Here is an 18,653-nt window from a genome sequence, read left to right on the forward strand (position 1 = left end):
ATTAGCCTTGAATTAGTAGTAGCCTTTAGGCTACTATTAGCATTTATTAGCCTTGGGCTTTGGTATTCTTCCAGTATTGTCCCTAAAACTTTTGAAATGTTAGGAAGTATGTGTTTATGTGAATGTGCATGTGTGAGTGCATATGTGGTGTATTTTTTTTGTGCATGTACATACAGTTGTCTCCAATAAAAGCCAGCATTGACTGTGTTGTGGTATTTGACTTTTGCCTAGTATTTCTTACTCTGAAGTACAGTAAATGCTGCTGGGGGGGCACTGTAAATGTTCATTCGTTTGTTTAATGGCAGTTTTTCTGTCTATTTGCTGATGAATTCAAAAGACTTGGGGTTCTGGTTTGAGCTCTAGCTGAAATATTCAGCATGAATGGGCCATGAAAGCGGATCTACTCCCTCATTCTAAATCAGGATAGACAGGAAGTATGGGAAGGAGGGAAGCTTGATAACCAGGGTCTAGATACAGAAAAGACTTGAGGGTAGTTAATCGGGCACCTTTCCCTGATGTTAAAATTCAGTTAAATTAATTTTTAATTAACATAGCCCTCTAAACCTCTCCTTACATTGCATTGCAATAAGCCTTGATACAAGGCTGCAGTGCAATTACAGTACGTAGATGTAAATTGGGGCCCTTATTTCAAAGATTTAATAACAATTGCTTCTGCTGTTCTCTGGATGCTCCTACTTCAACCCTCCCAGGAATAACACCCTGCCTCTGTATTGTCCTTTCTCCTCACCCCATAGGCTAGATATGGACCTGCTGACAACAGTTTCTTCAGAAGTACTCAAACTGCCTGCAAAAGGGTTTGCCAACAGGTGGTGAACGTGCAGTTCAAATATGGCTTTGAGCCATTGGGCTTGTGGTTTTTACCTTCTTCTTTGATTTTGCCAGCTTTCTAACATGTGCCAAGCAAGAATATTATTAGGCCACTCTCAAGGGAATGAAGTTTGGCACCTGTGTTAGTGGCGGTGGTGTTTTTTCCATGCAGGCCTCTGGATGTTACAGGAAGCCAGTATCACGGCCACTGTTACCAGCCGGTTGAGTGCGGAGCACTACAGCAAACAGCCTCTCAGCTGAAGAGAGGTTTTCCTACACTCATGGCAGCCTATGGGGATTTCACAGCAGGTAAAAGACTGGACTTGACCATGGCAGGCAAGGTTCTTTGAGTAGATGTGATATCTTTTATCGGACCAACTGAGTAGTTGGAAAAAAGTTCTCAGCAAGCTTTCAGGCAGTTGCCCTTCATCAGGCATAGGGCGTCTCTGCTGTTCTGAGACTCCAAGGAATGAGAGAGGCTACAAGTGTGGCAGGATGTCAGTGAGAATGTAAATAGGTAGAAATTAGGAGAACAAAAGGTAAAGCAGGAAAGGCGGGGTGAGGGGAGGAGGTAGGGGGAAGCAGAGGGGGAAAAAAGCCAAAGGTGAGTAAGAGAGACTCTACAGAGGTGGTATTTCAAGGTAGTAAAGTTTTGCAGAGAAAACATCTCCACTATGGGGCTTCCTGCTATTCAACTTGCTCAGCGTTTGCCCAGAGGAAATTAACTCCCAAAGGCTTGCGTCCTGCCTCACAAACACCAATGCCTGTGGTACATGTACAAACTCTATATGGCAAGATAGGCAGTAGGGCTTCTGGCTATACTGGGTACGTCTGGCAGCCTTTTTCTACTCTCAAAAGGCTGTCAATGCCTGTCAATGTCAGGGTATTTAGGCCTGACCTGGGATGTGGGAAGGATGGGAAATGGTGGTCAAGATGAACAATGGGGAAGCATCTTTCCAGACTTTGTACCTTCCACAGTATCATGGATTTGGAAAGCTTAATTCGAACTTTACTTGGGTGTATGTTGTCTTGTGGAATCTTTGAGATGAAAAGTGGAAAAGATAGTAGAGAGCATTTTTCTGGAACTAGAAGGGATGGAAATGGAGAAGTAAGGGACAGGGGTGAACAGTTGAATGAATAATTTGTATTATGGAAACAAGTTTGTCACATACAACTTCCACTTCTAACTGAGCACAGATCCTTTTCCCAGCTAGAAACATATGAGTTATTAACTGTGTCTTTTTTATTTTAATAGGATCTCTCTTGGGGAGAGGGGAACATCTGAGGTTTAAATCATGGAGACACAAAGAATTTTGGAACTTGTTTTGTGAACTCCCTCCAAACTGAATTTTGTAAAAGTCTCACATTTTGAAGGTTCAGCTACCCCTTCACCAGGAGAGGAGAGAAAGCCTAGGTCTTTGGGCAGACCATTAACAAGGGTTTATGTAATTTTACAAGGCAGTCAGGTACCACGGCAATTAGCTTGATATAAATGCCAAGCTAGATAAGATGGACTGAATCCAAAGGGAATTTTGCATGAGCCAGGTCCCTAGATTTAGCTTGGTGTATCTGACCATAATGCATGAAAAGGAACAGTCTTTTTTTTTTTTTCCTCCTCTTTTTTTGAATGCTACATGCTTGTGTAATTTTTCCTGTTGTTGTTTTATAGCTAAATTCCAGGCCCCTGTTGCGGTGTACTGTGGGAGTGTCCCCAAAGTCAAACCCAGATGCAGGTCATTGCGAGGGGGAAGTGTTGATTCAAATTTGCAATTATGTGGAAGCAGATGGACAGCAGCAGAAGAAGGTAAGGACCCATGGTCCAGGCCAAATGGAAACCTAACCCTCCAAACCTGACTGCAGGGAATGAGGGATGCTCTAACAGCTTTGCTGTCCAAATCAATCTTTCTAGTCTTCATTTGCCACGACAAGTCTATATGTTCATTTCAGACGCAGGGGCTTGCTGAGCACAGGTGTAATCACCCCTCCCTCTTCTTGAAGCCCAGCCAGAAAATAGTAAGAAGCTCAATGATTAGGGGAGTCAGTCCTAATTCTCAGACCATGTGTCTGGATTCCTATGAACAAAAACCAGCACCACTGCTGGAATCCCAATTCTCAGTCTCAGTAGCCAAGGACCTTAAGATGGTATTCCTCGCTCATAGTTAGAGCTGGTGCCTTTATTCTCTCCTTCCAGGCCAGACAATCCAGGTACTAGATTCACAATATTTTTTTTTTTATCTGAACCCAACCTAAAAATCAATTACCTTATGAAACTAGAATAAAACAGCTGCCCAGAATAGACTGACTGATTTAAGAGTGAGGTTGACTTGCTCAGCCCTTCTCTTCCATTTGGTTTTTCAGTCTCTCTTCAGTCTGTATTAAATGCTCAGATGAAGAAGCAATCTTGTATATGGGGTGGAGATGGGAATCCACCTTATTTCAGGGCCATTTCCCCTCTGGTAGGTTGGGACAGCCAGAGCAGTCTTCAGCATCTGGACACTGCAGCCCCAGGTGATGCATCTCAGATTCCCTGTCCAGCCTTGAAACATGATCCCAGAGAACTGGAGGTGAGTAGTGCAGCCGTGGAGACTTCCCAAATCAAGGATAAGCTCAAGAAGAGGAGGATGTCTGAAGGCCTGTTGGCACCACCTAAAGGTAAAACTGCATTTGTCTGCTATCCCTGATGATACGAAACCTTTCCATGCCACTGATAAGTGCTGAACTCAAGTTCTAGCAATGTCCTGGGTGTACCCAGAACACTGGTGTGATGTACATGGCTTGGCTAAACAGATCCTGTTTGAGAAGGCAAATGCAATATTTTGGAGGGACACAAATGAGAAGGATCTGGTTTCTGGAAAGAAAAAAAGACAAGTGCTCATCCCTGAACATATTACTGCTTGACGTAATGAAGCTTTACAACTCTGGAGCCAGTGCTTTGGTTGGATTGTCCTTTCACCTTGTACCTGGCATCCTAATCCTCCTCCCTTGCTCTGTTTCATTCACCTGTTTTAGCTTTTCTGTTGCTCCACAGGAGGCAAAATTTTGGTGTATGACGTGTCTTAATCCATGTGATTCCAGATCTTTCACCTTTCAAACAGGAGAGGGGATCCCAGAGAACCTTTGTATTCCTTTGGGTATCTCATTGGGAATGCCAGGGTCTGACTGTCCTCAGCTGCAGATGGCTGTGGGCTTTCCACCAGAATGTGTTCAAAGAAGCACAATTCTTACCCTTTGGTTGGGTACAAGTTTCTGAGAAAACTACCTCATTGGGAGTTCAAAATCAGTTACTTTTGTTCTAAAGTGCTGCCCTCCTCTGAAAAAGAGAAGCTACTTGGAAGGTTAGGGGCCTGCAGGTAAGGCCCTATGGGGAGAGATTGAGGGGCCTGGCTCTCTTCAGCCTCCCCAAGAGAAGGCTGAGAGGTGATCTTGTGGCCATCCACAAATTCATTACAGGGGGCAGCAAAGAATTAGGAGATTGTCTATTTACCAGGGCGCCCCTGGGGGTGACTAGAAACGGCCACAAACTGACAGGGACCAGATTTAGATTGGGCATCAGAAAGAACTTCACAGTAAGGGTTGCCAGAATCTGGAACGGGCTTCCAAGGGAGGTGGTGCTCTCCCCTACCCTGGAGGACTTTAAGAAGAGACTGGACAAGCACCTGCGCTCTTTCCTGCCCAGGGCAGGGAGTTGGATTCAATGATCTTACTGAGGTCCCTTCTGACCCTAAAAATCTGTGAAATATATGTTTGCTTTGCAGGTTTGTCTGACTCCAGTGACCCTAAGGGGGCTACCCTGAAGCCAGCTGTTTCCAGATCTGCTTCCCAACGGTTGCTGATAACTTCCAAGCCCATGCCTCCCATTCAGAGTATCCCAACCTCCCCAGAGGCCAATAGACCAAATGAAAAGGAGCAAAAAAACTTGGAGAATAGCACAGACAACTGGAGCAGTAGCAACAGTTGCGCTGAGCTGCTGCCAGCTTCCCAGGAGGTAAATATGCAGAAGAAAACTAAAACATACCTGACTGGATTTCTTTTGTGCTTTATTACATACCAGGCAAGAGATCTAAAATATTCATATAATTTGTTAAAAGTTCAGGATCATGGTAGAAGTCCAAGAATGGCATAGTTTAGTTACTAAAATCTTAGCCTCTGTATTGCATTTGCAAAGGGTAATGTACCTTTAACTAATGTGTGAACTCACTAGTGGTCCTCAGGGTATTTGCTGAGGAGCAACAAATTAGATGGTCAGTACAGCTCTTTGCATATGCCTACCCTGTTCATAAATGTGTGCCACGTGGGTCCTCCTTGTTTTAAAAGTGCAAAAGATCCAGCAGAGATGGACTGCAAACCAAATGACTTTTATTTCACAGTGATTCAATTTAGATGCAAGAAGGTATTTGCTGTGGGGACTGTCCCTGCAGGCTCAACTTGGAATCTACATGTTCAGATGAGTTATTTCTGTCATGAGCATCATCACCTATGATAAAGTGCCTAGAGTTCAAATTAGGTTCTCTGTGGCCTTAGTATAGCTATGTTCCCTTCAGTGGGCTGCCACCAGGGCAACTGACTGGAACCAAGTGGATGGCTCCATCTGTAACATCTCTCAAATGTGGTCCTGCAGGGCTGACAGCAGTTGCAGAAATTTCGGTTCTGCCTTGTGAGATGAGGGAAGAAGGGTGATTAGGAAATATTTTGGCAAATGACAGAAATCTATCGAAGGCTAGCAGATGGGATCGCAGGTATCTAGGTATAGGGACGAAGCCATCCCTGGAGTACCCTGGTTGGGTTTTCTGGAGTGCCATTAACCATGAAGTGACTGATGGGAAAACCACAGCATGTATATCTCCCTCTCCATCCCTTCCCTCCTATCAGTCTTTGCCAAGATACAGATGATCCAAAAGGAGGTCCAGCCCAAATAAAATAGTTCTGTTAGGTCAACAGATAGGCCAGGAGGGTCTGCTTACATAGAACGTTGTACCAACAGCAAAGCAAGAGGCTGCTTTGGAGTTAGCAACTGACAATGAGCCAGATATGATAAATTAGCTGGGAGGTGGAGAGCAACTAGAGACCCAAGATCCCATTATTATCTGGGCTGAACGCTGACGAGGGTCTGCGGAAAGGGCAGTAATAGAAAAATTATGGACTTTAGAGCAGCAGGCTTTGACAGAATGTGAAATGAGTTGTAGAAAATTGGATGGAAGACAGCGATGTTTGAGAGGTGTTCAAGATACAGCCAGGGGACTGCAAGCCAAATTCATTTCACTGCTGTCAGAAAGGCTAAAAGAGCAAGAACACCCCAGAAACTCTGCCGACTAAGCAGGGAGATGGCAGGCATGTGCTAAGGCAGGCAGAGGGTGCTCTGAGACTGCTGCAGGCATGTGCAACGTGAAGATACATAGACAGATGGGAAGCAGAGTGGAACAATGGTATTTCTGCTGCTTTCCCTTTGCTTCCCCTGTCCCAGATGCTGGGCAGAGGGATGCTATCCGTTCTTGGTGGAAAGTAAAGGCTTTCTCCCCCCACCCTCTGCTGTGAAAGAAAAGGTGCACTTTCTGTTGCAGCGAGTTACATTCTGGCCTGCTCATGCCTTAGCCACTCTGCCTCCAATACATTGCTGTAAGGATATCTTCTCAATAGCCCAACAGAATGAATTCCTGTCAGTGCTCACGTTATCTCAGCAGCCTTTGCCCCTTAACCTTACTTGCCTCTGCACACTGACAAAGTAGGATTCAGTTACTGGTAAGATCATGGATAAGGGTACTGGTTTAATCTGAACTTTAATTTCTTGGGCCCTGGACTCTTCCATTGCCGTGCTTCCCTCCAGTACTTGCAGTGCAATGATGAGAAGATGAAGAAGTCTTTAGGAGCTGCTCTGATCCCCCCTATCCCTAAATCAGCAAGACCAGCCAATGGAGACCTTGGCACTACTCCAATGCCTCTTCCAGGTGCTCAGCAACTAGATCCAGTGAGTCTGTCTGCAGAAGACTCTCTTGAGATAAGGTAAAACTCTGCCTAGGATCTTCTTCCTGTTCATTATAACTTCTTTCATGTAGATCTTATTTAAAGAGATTTTTATTTTCACAGCTAGCTTCCCAAAATATACATGCTGTGCACCGTACATCTATCATGAAAAAGTTATGCCATATTTACAGAAGCATGGTATGGTGGTTGGACATTAGGAGTAGGAGCCAGGACTTCTGGGTTCTACTTCTGCTTTTGCCAGTAATTCACTTTGTAATCTTGGGCCAGACGTTTGTGAACCAAGCTTCAGGTGGACCTCAGTCTGTTTTCCAGCTCTGAGGCACTTTTCGGTTTGCAGACATCTGTACCTACAATAATTTGCAGGGCATATATCAGCAGTTGGATATTTAACTGTGAAAGGCAGAAGCCTCTCCTGTAGAGGTAGGCTTTGATACTTCTGGGCCTTTGTCTCCTCATCGTAAAATGAGAGCTCCAATACTTGCCTACATCTCACTGCACAGTTAATCAGTGAAGTTGGGAGGCTCTGTTTGTTAATATTTTTATTATGCTCTGAGATCTCAGGTGCAGGGGGGTAGGCAATAATTTAAAACATTAATATGCACAATAGATAGGATGATATCCATTTATACGTCTGGCTTCTGTACTTAGGGAAATCTAGTTGTCAGTTGTATTCTTGATGTAACAATAAATAAAAAGTGGTTGGAGCTGCAATGTATATACTTCATTACAATACTCACCTGACTATCCTTGCTAGGTTCATATCCACAAATTGATGTGGAGAATAATTTTATTTTGAGAAGAATATAATCTGATTTCACTCCTGAACAGATGAAGCTCGATTCTCCTCTGTCACACCAGTTTAAATGTAGCTTCACTTATTTGAGCCTTTGGACCTGCCTAATGGCTGGTGACCTGCTTTGATGCCTCTCCTTCCTGAACTAAACTGGGTACAGAAAGCCTGAAGCTAAGGATCTGATCCAGTGGTTTCAGTCAAAACAGGTTTGCCTCTAATGTAAATTTACCGACGGAGGGAAGTAATGGTTGTTATAAAGTGGTTGCCAACAGAATGTGAGGTCTATGAGTTAAACTTCCTGCTAGGTCATGGTGGCTCAGGTAAGAAAACCCACTTTCATTCAACTGGTCTGTATTCCTCTATTTACTCGTGTCTTTTTTTTCTACTTGCTTGTTTAAAGGTCCAGTCCAGACAGCAGCACTGAGGAAAAGACTCTTAAATCTCTGGGTATGTAAAAAAACCCCAAACAAATGTGCGGTTATTTTATCTCAGAACAAACATCAGGATCCCAGTTCATGTGGGACAGGCAAAGGCCTGATGTGGGGGTGGGGAACCAAAAAAATTCTGTAATTCTTTATTAGTAGAGGGAGGAACTTTAGAAAATTTGCCCAGCTGCTCTGGAGGCAGTGATGTGGCTTTGCCCACTGTGAATGAGGCTTAACTTCCTGTGTTCATTGGCAGAGCTTGAGTCATTCACCCCCCCAAAGCTCATAAGCAAAGTCGAAATCATCCCATCGACTCTCATCTCAACTACACCATCCAATGTGTATCTCTTCATATGGCTTCTAGCACCATGGAAGGCTAGAGAAAGAGAGAAACTGTCAGACCAGAAGAAATGCCCCTGCTTGCCCTTTCTACCTCCCCAGAATCCTTGCTTAGAATTGGGATGAACCCCAAATGGAGCCTTTGTCAAGCTGTAAAACAGCTAGATGAGCTTTGCTTGTTTGTGCACTGATGAAGCAGAAACCCCATGAGAGGTTCTCCTTGCGATTTTTCCAGCTCAGCTTTATGGCCCCAGGGGACATGGAGAAAGATCCAGATTATGCACTACTTATCTGACCTGAATATGTCAACCTTCTGACATGAGGTCTTACTCTAAATATTGAATATGGAAAACTAACACTGAGTGGGTTTCATGTCTGCCTTGCTGATCACAGGTGCTTAAATTGCTATTAAAAATCTGTTTCCCCCTTAATGGCCAGACCTTTAAACTCAACCTGGGGTCTGAAAGGCAGACTGCATTATTCTTCTCTCATGCATCTTCATTAGGACAAACAGTTCTGTAAGTTTAATGAGCGTGTCAGATACCCCTGTGCAAGCCTCGTTAGATTGCTTTCCATGCGTTTAGAACACTTGTGTTGGTGTGCCATAAGGACTAGAATCCAGCTTATTCTTCCAGAGCTGTATGAGCTCTGCAAGGGTAATAAATGGTAGTGACCACTCTTTTTGATGGCAATATGGAAATATGACTTTAAATAAAACAAGGGACCTATTTGCTGAGTAAGAAGCTGACATTTTTTGCATAGGTATACTTTTCAGGGTAGCAATGAACTGCAAGGTCAACCAATCTTTGTTTTTGTTGTTGACTGGATCATTTAATGAAACCAATTCCTGATTCCTTTTTTTGTGGTTGATTTATCCCATGATGTTAACTATCATCTGTGAAGTAGTGTATGGATTGATTGAGTCTCTGAACTCAGCAGCTAAGATGGAGAGTAAATGAGAATAAGAATGCCTTGTGCTATAGCACATTAACAGGAAACTTTCTCACTCATCCCTCAGGGCAGCTGGTTGAGAGAGGTGCTAATTTCAGGGGCAGAACTGCTAATTTTGATAATGAATTCACTACGGGGAAGTTGATTGTGGCTTTCTGGACACTGCTCTTTATATGTTTATATTTCAGCAGCCCAAAACTTTTCTGTTAAAAAGCCTTTTCATTTTCCTATAAAGAGGAGGGAACCTTGATTTTTTTTTGCATCTGTACCTAAAGTTATGGATGTCAGAAGGTAAGAGGGTCAGATGAACACAGATCATTATCAACTGAGAAAAGAAAGATGCCTTGCTAAGGTCTGAAGAGATGGGAGGATAGAGGAAAATGTTTGCTTTTTCGGAGTGAAAATTTTCCTTGGCACCCTTTTATAGCAAATAGCTGTTTGCTAGGCGCTGAGGACTGGGCCCTGTACTTTGTTTGCTAGATTTGTATTTCAAGGACTTGAAAAGACATTCCACTTTTAAAGGAGAAGAACTAAACCACTATCTGAGCAGCCTGGGGATGCTAGTGTATAAATCTCCCCATTGAGATCTGTATATGTTCTTGATTCCTCAGAATTCAGAACTTCGGCACCCATTTTAGCTGCTCCCAAGAATGGCTTGATTGTGGGCTTGAAGCCTACTGGGTATGCACCAGAACCTTTGCTGCCTTTGACAACACTCTCCCTCAGCCAGGGCAAGGAGACAGGTCACCTGCTGGGTCCCAAGCTTTTGAAGGACGACGACTGGAAGGAGAGTAATGGAAGGGTATGTGTTCATTTCTATGATATGGGAATGGCCTTTTGGTTCTTTGATTATACACACCTAGCATATTAGGGATCACAGGCACTAGATAAATATAAATGATAAATAGCTGTGAAAATGCTAAACCTCCTCTGCAGAGATTCCAGCCCCAAAGGAACTCAGTTGAGGAGTCATACATTGCCTGTGTGCTCTTACTGAAAAAGGAGATGCAGAGATCATTGTTTGGCTAATGGCAATTAGTTTATACTAAAAGAGTCCTTTCTCACACCTAACATTGCACAAAGCATGCATGTTCAGGGCAATCCAAAGCGCACTTGCATTTAGAAGAAAATATTCACGTGTGGTCAGTTTTCTGCCTTCAGAAGGCCTTAAATTGCCTTTGCATTTTGTTCCATGTGTACGGTCTTTCATGTACATGGAGAGCTTGTGCCTGAGCTCTTAAAGCCAGGTGCACAGCAGCACAGGGGAGCAAACATGACAGAATCCAACTGAGATACTAAAATTCTAAGGGGTGGCAGCGAGTGAAAGGATCAAAATATTTGCTATTATTTATAGATCACATATTAGGGGTGAAAAAAAGCACTTACATCTGCATCTTCTTTCATTTTGGCAACATCTGATAATGTTTCATTAAGTACGATCATGTTAAGTTTCCAGCATGATATTTCCATTTTTCAAATCTGGCAATACTGAGGGGAACTAATTAAAAGGGTTAAAAATAAATAAGGGAGCTTGCTTTTTCATGCACCTTTTTGCTGGCTGCATTTCTTGTTTCAAGGTATAATCCATCTGTTCACTTTCCAGCCACTTAGACCTCCAGAGGTGTAAATGAATACCTCTAAATTTGACCAGACCTCTTTTTTTAGTTTAATTGTATGTGGGAGAAGTTGGGTGCAGATGGAAATGACATTTGTCATGCAAACAGCCCCTTGAAAGTGCTCTAATGCTGTGCCAAAGCAGAAGAGCATGACTGCAGAGCACCCTGATCACTTGACAAATTAGTGCTTATTGTATGAGGGTTCAAATGAAGATGCTCCAAAGCAGAGCAACTTCATTAATTTGTCTGTTCCAGTTGCAACAGCAGCCTGGCCTGAGCTGCTGTCTCTGGATGGGAGGAGGAAAAGGCAGGGGAGGAAGGTCCCTTCTGGGATTTTTTTTCAGCCCTTCTGGAGTGGGGAGGTGGGTGACTTGGAGCTCCTCACCTTGGGTGGGCTCCAGTCTACCCATCTCCTCCCCCACCCCCCCACACACTCCAGTGGGGCTGAGAACCCCAAAACAACCACTGGTCCCTGCCTTTCCCCGCTCTCCTTCAGAGACGGCCGCAAAGCTGCAAGAGTGGAGCCAGAACCAAGGAAAGAGCCAAGAGAAGACATAGCCTCTCTCCCTGGGTCCACTCCAAATTGGAGCCAATCCTCCACCCTTCTGATCCAATAGCTAATGTCTGTTGGGTCAGAAGGATCAGTTTAACTCATGGCAATTTCTATGAATTGCCACGAGTTAGACCTGGAAGCTGCACATCTGTATGCACCCATTATGCCTAAAAGTACTCGGATGTAGGCTGAACCATAACTAATTTTGTGGTATTGCACCACAGCATTCCTGCTGCTGGGACAGTGTGAAGTGCTGAGTGTTTATGTCCCTCTGCATCTTGACGTCCATCTTGCTGGAGTCATCTGACCGCAGCAGTCTTTCCTGCTGAAGTGCAGGGGGGCTGGACCCAATGATCTGTAAGGTCCCTTCCAGCCCCTAACATCTATGAAATGATAATGATATATTCCCACTGTGTCCAGATCCATGTCACCATCTCCAAGTCGGCTCAGAAGAAATTGCGTCAGAAGCAAATGAAAGAGATGGAGCTTTTGTGTCGAGAGAGGGAGAAAGACAAGGAAAAGGAAAGGTCCCTGCAGCTCCGGGAACAACTTCAGAGTGTGGACCCTGGGGGTATTGCTCAGGAAGGTAAGTGGTTGCTACATGCCTCTGGCCTGTACCATATGTAGTCATCGGCACCTGTGTAGAGTGCAAAATTCTGTCACATAGGCTGGGAGCATGTTGTACCTCAAATACACTGTGTGAGTAAATACAGAGAGTGTGAGTGCCTATGGTTTAGGGTCACTATATTCCATTCTTATAATCAGAGTTGTAGGTCAGGAAGATCTCTTTGGAGAAGCAATCATCATTGCCACAGGCATTGTCCATAGATTATCTAACCCCAGTTCAAATCTCCTGATAGGGACCACTACATTTCTCTACTTCTGGTGTGCTTGGAAGGAGCTCCTTTCAGTATGCAGTCAGTCTGAGAAACCCATAGAAAGAGACTTTCACCCAAGGGTGGCTGATCATGGGTCCCAGCTATCCCAGATAGCATAGTTTAAGGTGCTCATAAAGATCCCTATTACTGTAGTTCTTGAGTGCAGCATGCTCCATAATGGATTTTTCCTCTCAAAACCCCAGTAGGATAGAGCAAGTCTATTTTCCCTATCTAACAAATGGGGAATGGGAAGAAAAGGGTAAAGGCGAAATCTAAAAAAGCACATAGGCATCTGAAATGTGATAAGCAAAAACCCAGGCTAACTACAGACACAATACTTTGTCACGAAATCTTACTTTGAATCACAGAATCATAGAAAATGAGGGTTGGAAGGGACCTCAGGAGGTCATCTAGTCCAACCCCCTGCTCAAAGCAGAACCAACCCAAACTAGATCATCCCAGCCAGGGCTTTGTCAAATTGGGCCATAAAAACCTCCAAGGATGGAGATTCCACCACCTCTCTAGGTAATCCATTCCAGTGCTTCACCACCCTGTTAGTGAGATTTTTTCCTAATATCCAACCTAAAACTCCATTGCTGCAACTTGAGACTATTGCTCTCTGTTCTCTCATCTGTCAGCACTGAAAACAGTCAAGCTCCATCCTCTTTGGAACCACCTTTCAAGGGGTTGAAGGCTGCTATCAAATTCCCCCTCAGCCTTCTCTTCTGCAGACTAAATAACGCCAGGTCCTGCAGCCTCTCCTCAGAAGTCATGTGCTGCAGACCCCAAAATACTTAAGTACTTTAGGTTCTGATATTGGAATTGGCCATAACTGTTGCCCTAATGTATGATTTGAATGGTCGGTACACCTTCTACTTAGTGCCACCTGGGATAGGTAAACTATGCACTTCTTGGGCTGAAGTCCCTTAAGGATGCCACTCCAATAGGTGCCCTCTGACCATGCTGACACTTCTCAAAAGTACTGTATTCAACATAAGGCACAGCCACTTTCATGAGAAACATGCAGGAAGAGGAGGTTCTATTAATGTAATAGCCCAGTGCTTAGAGTGCTTGCCCAGAAAGTGGGAGACCTGGGTTACAAGCTTTCTTTAGCCTGCTGGATTGTATGTGGGATTGTACGAGCTTGAATCACAACTGCCTGCCACAGCCCAGGAGAATTCCCAAAAAACAGGCAATGGGCAAGGCTGGAATAGGCCCACACAACACCTGTCAGTTTCCACCCCAAGTTGCAGCTAGGCCAGTGTGCAAAAAGGAATGCGAGAGTCCTTTCCTGCACAGTGAGAGAGCAAGTGACAGAGCAAGAAACTAGTGTCAGGCCTAGGACACTTGGATCTGCCTCCAAGTGACTTGCTCACAGTTAGACAGGAAGTCTGTGGCAGTGCAGGATATTCTACAAGGTCACCTCTGCTTTTTACTGCTCTGAGTTGGAGTGAATTTAGTGCTGGATTAACAGCTCTGGAAGCTGGTCAGTACCTAACCATGGGAGTAGCCTTCCTCTTTAATAATATGGCTGCTGATGATAATAAGATTTAACAGTTCTATAGTGCTTTTCATGCAAGATCTCAAACCAGTTCACAAACAAATCTGGAAAGTAATTATTCCCACTTTGCAGATGGTGAAACTCAGTCATAGAGTGGCTCACCCAAAGCCACCCAGGGAGTCACTGGCTGAGCCAGAACCAGAGCTCACACCTCATGTTCCCCAGCACAGGCTTTATCCAGTGATTCATTTTGCCATGCAGATCAGACTTGGGCTTTTGCAGCATGTCTTTCATGTTGCAGCAGAGCCTGCTGTGACAAAGAAAAGCCAATGAGTCCAAAAGAAAGTTTATAACTAAGTTATAACCTGGATGAATTTAAATAAAAATGTTTTTAATTAAAATATGAAGATCTTGCTCACACAAGAAGACAAATCACCCTGCCTTCAGAAACACCCTCAAGAAGCATATGTTTTTGGAAAGTCTGAATAGTTCACGTGTTGCATATACATATATGGGAGAGTAAAGTGTGTGTGTGGATAAAATATATATCTAAAATATATTTTTGATATTATATATAAATAAAATATGCACTAGAGCACAACTTACAGGCTCTGACTTAATTGCAACTGACGAGTGTTGATTGTACTGCGGCACAAACTCCAAGGAGTGTGGCAGCAGGGAAAGCTGCAAGTCAGCACTCAGCCCAAGGGTATTCTACAAGGTTACCTCTACTTTTTATTGCTGTGAGTTGGTAAAGTGAATTTAGTGCTGGATTGACAGCCCCTGGAGGCATAAATCCTCCGCTCATCTCAGCAGTGGCTAGAACAGAGGAAGTGGGATGCTAAGTTCCTTTATAGAAAGTACTGCTATATTACGATGCCTGGAGCTACAGCTTATGATAGTGTTGCCTCTATGTCTGGATTCTTATGGACAGTACTGTGGTACTTTTCTGTAAAGAACAACCCCCACCCCCCGCCTTTGCCCAGTATCAACCCCTTAGCCACAGGCACCAACTCTTATTTTTGCTGGGAATGGGGAGGGCGCTAAGATGATAGACATGGAAATTTTTACGCATTTCAGGTGACGGCCCTCTTCCCGAGGGGGACCAGGGCCTTCAGGCCCCTGCATTCTCAGTGACTATGCTTTGAGCTATCCAGTCCATCACTGGAAAAAATGACTACTTGCCTTTGGCTCTTTCAGTTTCCACAGGCTTTGGCCCACTTAATACCAATGGGCTCATCTCCATTTCACACAGCATGAGCAACCCATGTAGAGCCAGCTTTGGTGCTGCCTTAAAGAAAAGAGTCAACAGGCCATCTTTGCCAAGCATCCCCATCATCAATCATGAGAGCAGCTTCCTGCGCCACTCTTCAGGTGAGATTTGCTTGGTCTGTGGGGAACAGGGCATAGACAAGATGCAGGTCTGAGCACAAGTCCAGGGTGCTTTGGTCCATGGATGCCAGTGATCCCTGGTTCAAATTCTGCTCTTATTTGCACTAGTATAAATTCATAGTAAGCATAGAGGAGTTGTTCCAGGCTGAGTGACACTGAAATGAGCCTTCATATAGCCCAGGGAAAGTCTGCCTGAATAAGGAGTTAGTGGAACTCCAGGTTTGGGTGCTTCATTCATTTTGAATGTCTAATTGTTTTTTGCTGCTGCTGTTGCAGCTTCATCTCCCTTTTAGGATGTTATTTGCACGTTCAGAAAAGCTTTTGTGTGTGCATATCCTGCAAAGTTACATGAGCTCTGATGCAGCCAATCTGGATTCCCTTATTTCCATAAGTGATCTAAGTTACCTCCTCCTCTCCCCAGAAGGTTCCGGTGTCATTACATGACTTTTCAGTGATTATCCTTATTGTCTTCCTGTATAGAACAGCAGAAATAAGTTGTTTGCAGGTATGGCATTATACAATAATGCTATCACAGCTAGAGGTGGTTATAGACATCCAGCCTTTGGGGTTAGATCTGGGACACATGAAGTGGACACAAGCTATGCTCACAGCCTATAGCCTAATACAATGACAGATGTGGAAAGCTTCATGGGGATATTCAAACTGTTTGTCCTCTGCAGTAAATTAACAAAGGACAAAGGGAAATTTCTAGTGACTCTGGTCCCTCTTGCTCTGAAAGCATCTGTTCTGTCTGAAGATCTTATGATGGGATTTCATAAACTATTGCAAGATAAGAAGGGTTTGGCTGGGTCTGTATCCATATGCCATCAAAGATTCTTTTCCTTTTCTATTTAGGATGAGATTTACAAAAATGATTAGACTGACCACCTTTGAAAATCTCATCCTTGAATTTTGGTATTAGATTTCTTCCATGCCATGTGGACACTATATAATTATATGTCCACTATTCCTTGAAGTTTTATATGATAGTTATAATCAGCCCATCTAGAAGACACAGAGCTTTATCTACGTTTAGAAGACAAAAATTTCTTGCATCTAGATCTTTAGGTGTGGATTTTTTTTACCTCTAACACTCCTGATGGCACATGGGTTCCCTAACAAATTTGTTGTCTAGTATATTTGCATTTGCCATTACTTCATCTTCTTACCTTCACTACCATAAGGGTTAGACATTTTAAATTATCTGCAGAAGAAAGCTAAGCTTTTGCACAGCTTATAAACAACCCTATTTGATGATGAATATATTCTATCCCAGCACTCTTGACATGCATTTAATGTACAGATCTCTAGAACAAAAATCTTTACAGGACTCATAAAACTATGAAAAACACAAATTCCTACATTCCCAGTGCCAAGGTAAAATGAATTCCTGTGTGAATTTGCAGACTTTCCACTCAAGTGGTAAGAGTTTGGATGTTGGGAAAACTATGAGCCAGATCTTCCACTGGAGCCAGTGAAGCTGCCCCAGTTTACAAGAGTTGAGGATGTTTTTTTCTCTTTTCTTGAGTTCATGTTGCATAAACATTTGTGATGTGAAACTTCTGAAACTCATGAAAATGAGATTGCTGACATCTGACACAGACAAACAGCAACTGGAGTTAACCATCAGAGGGGCAGAGTTAAAATCAGACTCCTTCGGGAACCTTGGCTTAAACCTTTGCTATAGAATGGGGATTAGCACCACCATATTTATGTCAGCGTATTTGATTTTTGTACTTACAGCTAACTCTCTGCCAGCAAATATTCTGGGTTCTTCAGAGTGGGAGGAGGAATCTGAAAGTGGGGATATGTCCGAAATGAGACCCTTCTCTCTCCCAGAGCAGGGGATGATGGATGCACTCAAGTGGCTCAGTAGCAATGACTGGTGAGGAAAATCTCTACCCTTCCCTCCTTGTATGTCCCTCAGCAGCTGTCTCCTCCAAAGCTGTGTTCAGAGCCTCCACAATACATTTCCTCTTCATTCAATATGAGGCAGTAAAAACCTCCCCAGCCATTATCCAAACTGGGTCTCCTACTCCTAGCTGTACTGCTGTGTAGGTGCAGAACAGGTTAGCTTACCTTGTTTGGTGCTATCCTCTTTTGGATCTTTGTGTAGCCTCAAATGGTAGTTCCAGAGAAGAGGTAAAATCATGGAGCAATCACAAGATTATCCATCTAGAAACCAGTGTCCCCCCAGGCATCACTTCCCTCTCATGATTCCCAGTCAAAGGAGGTGAACACTTCTTTAGTGGTCACAAAGCTAGAAGCAGGTTTTGGCCCTAGCATGTAGAAGGCTTCAAGATGCTGGGGGAGGTAGAGTTTTGTCCTTTGTTACCTTCCCTTCTGGTCTCACTGCTGCAAATGTGGGTAAGAGCAGTGGGTCTCCTTCCCTTCTTTTGTGGTCAGAGGGCGGTGGTCATTTGGAAAACTGCAGCCTCCCTTATCTCCAAATTACAGGTCTGTGCACAGGGCTCAAGCCATCACTTGCATTGCTTGGGGTGAAGGGACTTCCACACTGTTTCTCCTCTTGCATTGAAACTCGAGAACTGGTCTTCTTGCAGCCTTTCTACATGATGGTTTGGGAGCATGGGATGAGGAGAGTAATTTTTTTATTAGGGAGCCAGGATCTCCTGAATTATTTCCCCCCCCACTTCCTGCTATTTAGGTAGACACAGAGCAGGGGTGAAGAATTTCTGTGAGCTCTGGAGGACACTGGGCCTAATTATGATCCAAGTTTCATCAGAGTATATCCAAAGTGATTCCATTCACTTCAGTAGAGCTCTTCTGGACCATAGTGTACCTTGCTGTATAAGCACAGGTATATGGTTTTACTTAAATATCTTCCCCTTCCACCTCTGTTCCTCTGGTTTCCTCTCTAACTCTCCACTACTGCAAATCTGAGCAGGACTAGCCCAGGTCTGCTGTGATGGGGGCTATTGTTGCTGAAGACTGTGTTTCTTGTTGCTTATCAAGAGGTGGCACTGTTAGCTCAGTGAGGGAGGTCAGGAAACAGATTAGCAACATCAATAGGGGTTATAAGAGAGAGGCAAATTATGTCTCCTGAGTCCAAATGGAGATGGAAAATCCATAGTCTGCCATGAAAATCTGTAGATTTCTCAAGGCTGGAGTCTATCATGTGGAACGAGTGAATCAATCATACACCTTCCTCCAGGCTACGTCCCTGGGGAATCGCACGGAGTAGCTATTAAGGGCTAGAAAGTCGTTTTTTTGTTTTTTTTTTTAAGTGAACATTTTGTTAATAGGCAGTTTTCTGGAAAATGTAGTACATTTGCTTCTCAACCCTCAGTTGTTGGGCTTTGGAGTATGTTTCAGTTTCCAGGCTGAATTCCAGGTTGTATTTGGCACTGTGCTTAGCAAAATGCAATGCTGGACCAATG

At 43.8% G+C, this 18,653-nt stretch overlaps 1 protein-coding gene across 2 annotated transcripts in view; it reads left to right on the forward strand.

Annotated features, from left to right (window-relative positions):
- The first annotated feature begins 1,070 nt into the window (after nucleotides 1–1,070).
- Nucleotides 1,071–18,653, forward strand: part of TOGARAM2 (TOG array regulator of axonemal microtubules 2) — a 39,903-nt gene continuing 22,320 nt past the window's right edge. Inside the window, exons 1-10 of one of the 2 annotated variants that reach the window (XM_090031522.1) lie at nucleotides 1,071–1,137; nucleotides 2,498–2,632; nucleotides 3,289–3,480; nucleotides 4,584–4,815; nucleotides 6,634–6,825; nucleotides 8,001–8,047; nucleotides 9,927–10,117; nucleotides 11,905–12,070; nucleotides 15,064–15,237; nucleotides 16,999–17,140. In XM_090031522.1, coding sequence (XP_089887648.1) covers nucleotides 1,110–1,137; nucleotides 2,498–2,632; nucleotides 3,289–3,480; nucleotides 4,584–4,815; nucleotides 6,634–6,825; nucleotides 8,001–8,047; nucleotides 9,927–10,117; nucleotides 11,905–12,070; nucleotides 15,064–15,237; nucleotides 16,999–17,140 — 1,499 coding nt within the window. In that variant the 5' untranslated portion in view covers nucleotides 1,071–1,109. Of the gene's footprint in view, nucleotides 1,138–2,497; nucleotides 2,633–3,186; nucleotides 3,481–4,583; nucleotides 4,816–6,630; nucleotides 6,826–8,000; nucleotides 8,048–9,926; nucleotides 10,118–11,904; nucleotides 12,071–15,063; nucleotides 15,238–16,998; nucleotides 17,141–18,653 lie in introns of both variants that reach the window. The other variant, XM_090031521.1, reaches the window with a different exon arrangement.

This window comes from Crocodylus siamensis, chromosome 1 (assembly GCF_052110815.1).
Source record: "Crocodylus siamensis isolate JL-2025a chromosome 1, ASM5211081v1, whole genome shotgun sequence".
Lineage (NCBI taxonomy): Eukaryota > Metazoa > Chordata > Crocodylia > Crocodylidae > Crocodylus > Crocodylus siamensis.